At 35.5% G+C, this 11,506-nt stretch overlaps 1 protein-coding gene across 1 annotated transcript; it reads right to left on the bottom strand.

Moving 5' to 3' along the window:
* Positions 1 to 3,565: 3,565 nt before the first annotated feature.
* LOC103962023 (phospho-2-dehydro-3-deoxyheptonate aldolase 1, chloroplastic-like) lies at positions 3,566 to 7,330 on the bottom strand. Its single transcript, NM_001319813.1, is given in 5 exon segments — positions 3,566 to 4,009; positions 4,844 to 5,089; positions 5,463 to 5,739; positions 6,300 to 6,577; positions 6,779 to 7,330. Coding segments are annotated over 5 exon segments (1,620 nt in total). The 3' UTR covers positions 3,566 to 3,742.
* Between the last annotated feature and the right edge of the window lie 4,176 nt (positions 7,331 to 11,506).

The raw sequence follows: 11,506 nt of genomic DNA, 5'->3' as shown, positions 1-11,506 counted from the left end.
TTCCATCCATTTGTTCGTTAAGAGCTGATATGGCTGCTATATTTGTGCCACGTGCCAAAAAAAAATAATTTTTTATGCATTAAAATTTTTTTTTACCCTATTTAAAAAAAAAAAAAAAAAAAAAAAAAACCTAAACATCTTCCCTGTCCCCGTCCCGTCCCTTCCTCGCAACCCAACCCTCCCATCCCAATCCACACCCACCCTCCCCCGCCCCGCCCCGCCCCACCAACCCAATAAAGCAAACTAGCTGACGAAGATTTTAGTTTGTTAAGTTAAAGAGACGAAGAGGAGGAGCCAGACGAGGAGTTTAGGGGTGGCTCGAGATTGGGAGCTGGGTCCAAGAATTGGGGTCCCTATGGAGCTCCGCATCTGATCCCAAATCACTTTCTCTTGATCTTTCTGGCTCCCTTTCATTTTTCTCTCTACGTCCCTCTCTCCCTCAAAGCTCAATGCTTTTGCTGCACTCTATTGATTGAAGAAAAAAAATCAGAGGTTTTGCAGCATTGGGATTTCAAAGGGTGTTAGATTGTGTGGGACATTTGGTTCCCTTGGGAACCTAATTAGGGCGGTTCAAATCTCTCTGGAATTTTCAGTCAGTGGTGGAGAAAGATTGGGACTTTTTGGGGGAGAATTGGGGATTGAATGGGAATAGGGAGACCCAGTTGGGGGATTTGTGGGGTTAGGAGGTTTGGAATTGAAGAAAATGGGAGTGAAAAGGAGGAAGAAGATGAGGATGGTGTTGGTGTTGCAGAAGAGAGGTAAAGATGAGGGCTTGCGAAAGGGTGGGCTGGGGAAGACAAAGGGGATCTGGGTTTTTTTTTTTTTATTTATTTATTTTTTTTATTTATAACTTTTCTTTAAATAATTTTTTTTAATTTTTTATTAAGTCTTTAGCCAGGCAGCACAAATGTGGCAGCCACGTCATCTTTTAACGGACAAATAGACGAAAAATATAACGGATGTATTATATTGAAATAAAATAGTACTTGAGATATGAAAGTAAAATATTTTAAAAATTGTTGTAAAGAATTGAAATCGACCACAAACCTAAGGTGGTAAAGTGTAATTTACCCAATTAAAAAGCATGTCGTGTTCATTTGAAAAGCTCATTGCAAAATTTGAGGATGCCAATCACGTCCATAAACAAAATGTGATTAATAATCTCTTTCATTTCGTTGCTACCATGTCAAAAGTAGTAGGCCATTGCCTAATCATGTTGAAAATCAAATGCATAAAATAATGAGAAAATATTGCTTAATGTTCACAACATTTTCAATTAATTTCCTTCAAAGTCTAAGGTTTACAGGGAGAATTAACAGAATTAGAGTGATATAACGGAGTAATGAGGTGTTGAAATGCCCAAAATAACCCTAAACTTAAGTCATGAATTATTTTGGATTGAAAACTTAATGCAGTTAGGAAGAGATGACAAATTAATGATTTCAAAAAATTGATATGACAAATCGCTTAAAATATTAGTTCATACAACAAATAAAAAAAGTGTATAAATTTATTTGACATTTCAAAACAATTTCATAAATATATAAATATCGGTTTGGTTCAGAATGAACCGAAAGATTAAGACTTTCTATACTGAATTTGAAACCGAATCGTTCAGTTCGGGATAAAAATTGAAAAGTCGGGTTGTTTTGAATTGGGTTGGGTTTGTTTTGAAATTTTTGGGTAAAAGTTTTAGCCCTAATTATTGTAGGCAAATCTGAAATGCGAGTCTTGTACAATTGCAAGTTGATATTAGGATTAAGAACCTCCGCCTCGTAACCAATTGACAACGGTTACCGTTGTTATTTGAGAATTGCAGGTAATCAACCTACGGGCTCTGCTCTCCTGCACAATAAAGGACCCAGAAAAATGATTTAACTAAATCTTCACTTGTGAGTAAAAATGTTCATGAGAGAATTTCTGGTCAACCCTCTACTTAGGGCTACAACCAGAGGCAGCGTTGAGGGGGAGCGAAAGGTGCAATTGCACAGGATCCCTAACAAATTTTGGTATCTTATATTTATATGTAATCAGGCCTTTATGCAAAGAGATCCCCATTTTCTTGAAAAAAATAGGAATTAGGTGTGGGGCTCACTCCACATCGAATTTCAATGATCCAAACGTCTATTTTGTTAGTTTCGATTCATAGATCATCCTTGCAAAAATTTAATCAAATCTGAAACCACTTGCCTTTTTAATTATCTAGATCAAATTTCATTGTTTCTTATATAACAAAATATTTGTTCATTTTTTTTAACCTAATTAGATGTCTTAAATATTTCCGATTTGGCTAATATTTTGCAAGGATAATCTATGAGGTATAACTTGAAAAATAGACTGTTCGAATCATTAAAGTTAGTTGTGGTGTGGACCCCACAACTAATCCCTATTTTTATAAAAAAATGGGGATCATAAAAATGCAGATCTCTTAAAGACTTCTTATATGTAATAATGTTATATATATATTAAAAAAAATTATATTAGCACTTTAAAATCTTATAGTGCACTGCCACTCAGTACTACGGTCTAGTGGTATTCCTTTTTACTCATAAGTGAGAGGTCTTATATTCGATTCTCGTCAAAGACAAATTCGAACCACATTATTGCTAGCCCATTATGAGACTAAGATCACCCCTCCTCCTTAGCATAGATAATATCGTTTGTTCAAAAAAAAAAAAAAAAATTCTTATAGTGCATTTGCCACTTAGTACTACGGTTTAATGTTATTCCTCTTCATTAGTAAGTGAGAGGTCTTAGTTCGATTCTTGTCAAAGATGAATTTAAACCACATTATTGCTAGCCCATTGTGAGGCTTAGCCAACTCCCCCACCCCTTAATGTAGATAATATCGTTTGTTCAAAAAAAAAAAAAATTATTCTTATAGTACACCTTTATAAGTGTGAATTTTTTTTTCGTTCTAAAAAAAATATCTTTAAAAGGGGTCCTTCATAAATTTCACACAGGACTTTCTGAAATCTCAAAGACGACCTTCGCTACGACATACAACTAAACGTAACACCAGGCCATTCTCCTGTGAAGTTCTTCAAAAGAGGACTAAAACAAATTTGAGCTGGCAAACTGCTCCATGATGATTTAAAGAAAATCAACACACAGAATAACGGAGAAAGACCAATGACAACCTACAAGAAAATGACATGAGTTTTTCAGCATGTCATTGATATATGTTTACTATATAGTTGATATGTTCGCAATTAACGATATACCAATAAACACAAGTGATACGACATTAATTATGTCAGTCTCATTTACATGGAAAACTATATGGAAATGGTTTACAATAAACACCGGTGTCATCTGAACGGATTCATTGATTTAACGTTAAATCCAACATTGCATTGTTATGTGTATGTTTTAAACACACGATATTGTATTGTATGATGACCTTTTTTTGAGAGTAGCGTCGTATCACTTATATGTTAATTTAACAGAATATATGCCGAGCGTATGACTTTGCAACTAAATCATAAGCTGGTGAATTACGTTGCAATATTTTAAAGATAATGCATGCGTTTGTAATTGCATCCAAATTTGAGCAGGCAAAATGTAATTTACCGTAATTATTTTTCCTTCCCTTCAAGGTCTCAAAGCATCACTTCCAGTATACACATACAACACACGACATGAATTAACTCTAAACAGCAGTGATGTAGTAACACAGTACAGTTTTAGTTAAAAAGACAAAAAGAATCAACTTCCGCGGTTCTTCACCCTTGAAACCATTCTACAGAGCCAAGGCCGCAACTGAATGCTGTGACTTGATCCTTCTTTTCCTGAGGCGCTCGGCGATGATGAAGGCCAGCTCAAGAGATTGCGAGGCATTGAGCCTTGGGTCGCAGTGAGTGTGGTAGCGCGAGCTAAGGTCGTCAAATGTCACAGTGCGTGAACCTCCGATGCATTCTGTCACATTCTGGCCTGTCATCTCTAGATGAACACCACCTGGATGGCTTCCTTCTTGCTCGTGCACATCAAAGAACGCTCTCACCTCAGCCTGAACAAACAGCAAATAATAAAGTAAAAAAAAAAGAATAAAAAGGGATCGTGGAAAGCATTGTACAAAAAGGAAGACTTCTTTTGTTTCTTGCTAAGAAAATGAGTTCTTTGTGACGCAAAACAGGCTCCAAGTCGCTTTTGAAAACAATCGCTTACCTACCTAAATGGTCATTTAAAGATTTTTGCCAATATTTTCGCCCATTTTCTCTTCTTCCCCAACCCCGTAAACAAAAATAAAAAGTATAAAAACCTGAAGCTCAAATATGCTTTTCTAGTGCTTCCATTTCGACTGTACACCTAACTACTACACCTACAGATTGCGCCATCAGACGAGTCAATTGCTAGGACATGATCATTAAGATGTCTATCTTTAAAGCTACAGAATTGCCATGAAGTGAGACAATAAAGCTGGCTGCCCCCACCCCAACAAACTTACAGAATTTTTCAACAATATGGACCATAGGACAATGAATTGAGTGCAAGTTTTGGTGGATGACAATCATCCATCAAGTAAAGAAGCCAATAGCAAATTGTGACAATTATCGTCACTCAGCGGGTTGTCATGATTCATGAAAGCTTAGTTGAAAAGCCTGTTTACCATGACTATAAGCATCTAATTAGACAAAACCAACAAACATGTGTGAGAAATGTGCAAGCTCAATCAAATTTATTTTTGTTCTCATGGCTGGTAAGCTTTCCACAAAAACATTTATTTATTTACTAGTTAGGTGCACTGAACCAACGTGTTTATCAATTACCACGACTAACCTACAACATGATCAATAAACCTAACAGTTGAACATAGCAAAAAGGAAAAAGACAAGAATCATACCCTTATGGCATCGAAAGGACGTGTTTTGAGACCACAAGGAGCCTTAATGGTGTTTCCATGCATTGGGTCACTAACCCATGTGACAATCTGCCCTGCCCTGCGGACTGCCCTAATAAGATGAGGAAGTTTCACCCTCATGTTCTCAGCTCCCATTCTTGTGATGATTGTTATCCTCCCAGCTTTATTCTGAGGATTCAAAATTTCAATGAGCTTAACAAGCTCGTTTGGATCCATCTTATCGCTGACCTGCATCACAAGAAGTGATCCTATATTAGTCTCCTCTGCAGTAATTAAATTCCATTAGAATGTCATATACAGTAATGTGCAAAATGTGTCAAAACCATATAGTATTCAAAGTGAATTTCGACTAAACATATGATCCATTTCAACTTAGCGTATTCTTACAAAGTTTAATCCAAATAAGACCCATTGTTCCATTTAAACATTGCAATATCTTTTTTCCTTATTCTGAGCAAGAAAGAGAAAGGTCTCAAGAAAAATTTCCAATAATCTGCATACGGCATCAGGTTTTTCAAAAATATGCTGTTGCATTCGTTTGTCCACTTAATAGGTAATTTGATTGAAATGGGACATATGCATCGTACGGGATATGAGTTACCTTGATTCCAAGGGGATTGGCAACACCTCTAAGGAACTCAACATGAGCACCATCCAGTTGCCTGGTACGCTCACCAGCCCAAAGCATATGGGCAGAGCAATCATAGTAAAGGCCGGAAGTTGAATCCAACCTAGTAAGAGACTGCTCGTAAGGCAAGAGCAGGCACTCATGAGATGTCCAGAACTCAGTGGTTGTCATGATAGGGTGTTCAACTGTGAGCCCGGCAGCAGTCATGAATCCAAGGGCCTCATCCACCCGGGCAGCTAGCTCCCGATATCTGCCATGCCAAACATGTTATCAGGTGAAATTACTATAAAAGCTAACCGAAATAAAATATAAAGTTTGCTACACTTGAATTCACATCAATATGACATTTCAATATACTATGATTGCATTATTTGGAGGAACATATCAAACACCACCAGATCACGTGATATTAAGTATCGTTCACTGTCCACTCACGCACTAGATATTACTCATGTGGTCCCAAAATTGATTGGCGAAAAGAGCATTAGATTCTGCATTTGCATGTGCATATCTTTGAGGAACAGATGATAACACAAAAGATACAAAAGGTTAAAAAGTCTTTTAACACATCTAAACGACGAATATACTGGAGTCTATGAAACTAACAAACAAACAGGCAAGGCACTGATAATGATTGAGGGCATATATGGCATAAACTTAATAACTCGTGAACACCGACACAAAAACATCAAAATCTAACTAAATTTATTTACGTTAAGTAATTAAGTCTTTTGCTTGTTCATGCCGCATGATTCTAATTAAATTTATCACTAATCTAAATTCTAAAATGGTAAAAGTGAGGAAATATACCTATCACCCTGCTCGCTGTGCTCTGTGAAATCCAAGTTCCACTGTGTGACCCTCTGCATAGCTGCGTAACCTCCGGTGGCGAACGCCCTCAGAAGGTTTAGAGTAGCAGCGGATTGGCAATAGGCTCTGATCAGTCTCTGAGGGTCTGGAGTCCTCGACTGTAAATCAAAGGCGTCTCCATTCACATTGTCTCCTCTGTAACTAGGCAGCTTCACACCATTCTTCTCCTCGAAAGAATCCGATCTGGGTTTCGCAAACTGACCCGCCATTCTTCCCACCTAAACAAACAACCACAACCCAGTTTCACAATCCATTCAACTCCCAAAATTACACACAAATTACTAAAATTTCAAGCAAAAACAACGAACCCAGATTGAAAATTCACTTCAATTCCAAACATGCTCACAAATAACTGAACTTTCATTGAAACAACAAAGAACCAGAGAAATTTCGTATAATTTAGAGGGAAAAACTGTTACCTTGACGACGGGCATTTGGCCTCCGAACATCAAAACGACACCCATTTGGAGGAGAATTCTGAAGGTGTCACGAATGTTATTGGCATTGAACTCCTTGAAACTCTCAGCGCAGTCCCCACCTTGAAGAAGAAACGCCTTTCCCATAGCAGCCTCTCCGATACGCTCCTCCAGGCTCCTCGCCTCACCGGCGAACACAATAGGCGGGAACGAATCGAGGGTCCGGAGCACCGACTGGAGATCTTCCTGATTCGGGTACTCCGGCAATTGCAACGCCTTTTTAGATTTCCATGTCTCTACGCTCCATTTCGCCGGAACCGCATTGTGGGTCGTCGCCGAAGAAGAAGGAGCCACCGTCTGAGCAGCCTGCTGTTTCGGCGGCTTATCGGAGACAACTGGGTTCTTGGCTGGCTCTGCGGCATGGACGGCGACAATTGGCCGGACGGACTTGATGGGCAGAGAGGGTTGGTGAGTTCTGGAAGAAGGTAAGAGAGACTGGCCTTGAAGGAAGGCAGATTTGGTGGGAATCAGAGAGCTGCTGCTTGTGAGCGCCATTTTTGTTAGATTTTCCGAAGATCTTTTTCTTTTTTGTTGGTATGAAGGTACAATGAGATTGCGGGGAGAAATCTTGGACGGTACCTGAGGAAGGGAAGGGAGAGAGATTGGGAGGGTTTTATAAGAAAACAGGGTGTCTTCGCAGGCAGAGTTGTTCCGGCGTTTTGAGGGTTGTTGAAGGGTGTTTTTGGAATTATATGTTTCAACAATTTTGGGAAGGAGTCAATTGCTTGATATTTTTGCACAACTATTTTTATTAATTTAATGGGGTTGCGTAGGTGGTCCTTTTTTTTCATATATTTTAAATTTTTATGATCCGGCAAAAAAGAAAAGTAGGTAACAACTAACATGCATGCTTTGGGTTGTGGAAGCCGAGCTGAATTAGATTTGTATGCACTCATTTATATGTGTTACTATTTGTTTGTGTATGGAAAACGTGCATCAACAAGAACCACATGGGTGGTTTCAATGAGATTCTTAATGGAGTCTCTACAGTCGTATAGTTCCAAATATAGAGATAAAGGGCCTTCATTGTGTTGGAATTGAATTTCTCAAGGTAGATGTATATAAACTCGTCGAATACTTCAAATCAATCTTCAAACATGACTGTATACAAGAATTCAGAGTGTGTCCTTCATTGATTTAATGGGAAAGAAACCCACCACCAATGTGGGAAAGAATGCTGCACAGCAGCTGCACGTTTTGTTTTTTTGTTTTTCTCTGGTTTTTTGAACTCAACCACGTAGGGTTCTCAAATGAGTTCGTATGTGTTCAAAGAAAAGGATGCTTATATATGGGGATGTTTACACTAAGAGCGGTAGGAAAATAAAATTTGTATTGAATACACTATTCACGAGATTTGAACTTTTAGACCTCCCACTTATAATGAAGATGAATATCATTAACTGATTTGGCTCTTTAGCATTGTAGTTGATGATGAGGATGTTTCGATCCGTATTTGAGCATTAATAAATCAGCTTATCATTTACAAAAAAATAAATATAAAAAGTTACTGCTTCAATTTATCTGAGGCATGTCATCCAACACTTTATCTCTATTTGAACTTTGAAAACGAATTCACATTATTCAACTGATAATTAATTAGAACCATGATTTATGGCTAATTAAGATATTGTTCCATGGCTAATTAGGGGGTGCCAATTGTATGATTTGCTTTGTATTACGTTATTAAGAAATGTGTTTGATATGTATATTTTACAAACCAAGGGTGTGGTCCTTGATCCTTATGGTCGATCTTGAGTATAAATAATATTTTATAGGAATCTTTTGATATAGGCGCCTCAGTTTTAAATTTTCTAAATTAAAGATACATGCTTTTTAATGATTTGATTAAACTTTTTTTGTCATAATTTTGGTGCTATATGCACATTATATTGTAACAAATTTCCTATAATCTAGCATTTTGATTACACTCTCATTCGTTAGAGATAATTGTAAAAAAAAAATAAAAAAGTTGGTTAGATTCAATTTATTTTCACAATCATGCTATAATTTAGCAATAATTATTTACGATTTAAGATATTTTCTTTTCAAAATAGTTTTAAATATTTTTAAATCCTCCAAAATCAAACGTACCAAAATAAGTTTTTCTTTTAGTACGTTAAGAGAAAATAGGATTGAGAATAATATAAACGTACCAATACACAATGTGTACAAAAAAAAATGTACCAATATTAACATTATGTATCAAATCAAACGCACCAAAATTGCAAATAAACGTACCAATTAATAATTTTTATAAATTCAAACGTACCCGCAGATAATATATGCATAATATATTGTATCTAATAATAATTCGTCAACAACTATACTTAAAAAAACAGCTAAAAAAAAAAAATGATTTCACAAAAAAAAATTGAAAAAAATTACACGAAGCTTTTATGTTGATCACCAACTATTTGAAAAAGATAAAAGCATTTGGAAAAAAGAAATAATATTAACTGTTTGCATAACAAAAAAAAAAAAAAACAATAGTGATCGAAAAAACATATTTGGAAGAAGAGAAAATATAGTTTAATTACTAATATCTTCACTAAATAAGAAAAATGCATCATGCAGATAAAATGATAAATTCAAAAATTAATTTAATTTCAAAAAATAGAAATGACTATTGGTCAAAATACTTTAATCAAATTTAAAAAAAGTACAAATATTTAATATAAATGATATAATAAACTGTAGGGAACTCTAATTTTTCCTATTTTATACCTTAGGGAGAGCTTATTAAAAAAATAAGCCGAGCCGAGCCATGGAAAAGCCAATATATGGCTTTGCAGAAGTTTATGTTTATTTAGGAAAATATTTAAAAATAGAATAAAAGATTATTTCTTTTGTTTTTGGGTTGGAACGAAATTAAGGTGTTTGAAAAATAGAATGAGCAAATGTCCAAGTCACCCACCTACCCTCCTCCACTTCCATGCTACCATCCTCTCAGTCTCGGTTCAACCCCTCCTACCCCCATTAAAAACCACCGAGATTAAATTTTCTACAGTCAAATTGAAAAGTAATGTTATTTATACCATGTTTTTATACCATATTTCCATATCATCTTAGGTGGCATATAATGTGGACATCCATATCATTAGAAAGATTTGCGAAATCCAAGGTAAGGAAGGAGAAAGACTCCTAGTATATCACAATCATTAATTAATTAAATAGTTTTTCTTAATTATTAGTTTATTAAATAATGAACTACTTTAAAAATCTGATTAATTCAAACGATGTGGCAATCCACATCAAATGCCAGCTAAGGTGATATAAAGATGTGATACAAAAACATAATATAAATAGCATTACGGTCTAGTAGTACTCATTTTCACTTATAAGTAAGAAGTCTGAAATTTAAATCTCGTAAATAGCAAATTTGATACCAAATTAGATTATCCATTACATGCTTTTAGCAGAACTTATTCATTCCCTTAAGTATTAAATATGTCATTCTACTAAAAAAAATTTAATAACTGACACTTATTTATAAACTTAGCTTTTCCCAACTCTATGGTCAAAAATTGAATATGTATCAAATAACAATTGACGTCACAAAGATGCGTGCAAAAAATTGATCTGGGACACACCTCCCTCTACATTTAACACGTGTCCATAACATGGCTATGACTTGGCATATTCCGATGGCTTCCACAAGTGTGCATGAATTCTTGAGATTTGGGTTTGGCAGATAGCTTGGTGGCACAGCGCCAGAGGCGGTAGTTGGTGATCACACGAGGTCCATCTTACTTGGCTTGCGTCTCTAAGTGGCCTACATTTTGTACTAAACTGGCACTTGGTACGCACCCAAATCATTAGAAAGAGAATGTGACATTTATACCCTTTAAACAGATTATTCAAGCAGCTAATTACACCCTACAAAAAATTAATAGTAAAACTCAACCAAAATATAGGTAGAAGTTATAGATGCAAAATGTGTGTGGGAACGATGGATACAAGTCATAATATGATAGGGAGGTGTAGAATAATTTTTCTATTATTAGTGTGCTATTTGAAATGCCGTATGAACTTACACATTTTTAATTTGTTATATGAATAAAATTTTAAGCGATTAGTCATATCAATTTTTTAAAATTATTAGTTTGTTATTTCACTCTAACTCGGTTTAGTTTTCTATCCAAAATAAAATTGTGCTCAGGGTTATTTCAGACTTTTGACTTTCTTTCACATTTTTTTTATTTTTATTTTTATACAAAAATATATGTATAGGAGTGGAAAAACAAATTGGTTTTGAGCTTGACCTTCTTTTCACAAGTTCTCTATTTCTCTTTGGTACAAACCTAGAAATTTTGGCCAGTAAAAAAAAAGGGAAAATTAGAATCCCTTGCATTTTTTTAGTACTTTTTTTTATCAAACATTGGTACGTTGATCCATCTTCTTATTCTTTTAGTAATTTGTGTGAATATAGAATTGCTCTAAATTATTACTTTAGAGAGAAAAGCTATGATCTTTTGCCTTCTAAGCTATGATCTTTTGTCTTCTAATTTGTCGTTTTAATTTGTGGAGAGAGTTTTTCACTCGAAACTTTTTCTAGGGATATGCTTTTTGAAGTTTGAAATTCAAAGAAAAAAAATGATATGTACCTCATTAGTATTCCAAATTGCAAATAAAGATGATGCCCCTTTAGTTTTCAGGTTTGTGGGCACTCTT

This window comes from the organism of the source record quoted next, unplaced genomic scaffold (assembly GCF_019419815.1).
Source record: "Pyrus x bretschneideri cultivar Hongxiangsu unplaced genomic scaffold, Pyrus_bretschneideri_v1 Contig2, whole genome shotgun sequence".
NCBI classification, from domain to species: Eukaryota; Viridiplantae; Streptophyta; class Magnoliopsida; order Rosales; family Rosaceae; genus Pyrus; species Pyrus x bretschneideri.
This window is presented reverse-complemented; position numbering and strand designations above follow the sequence as displayed.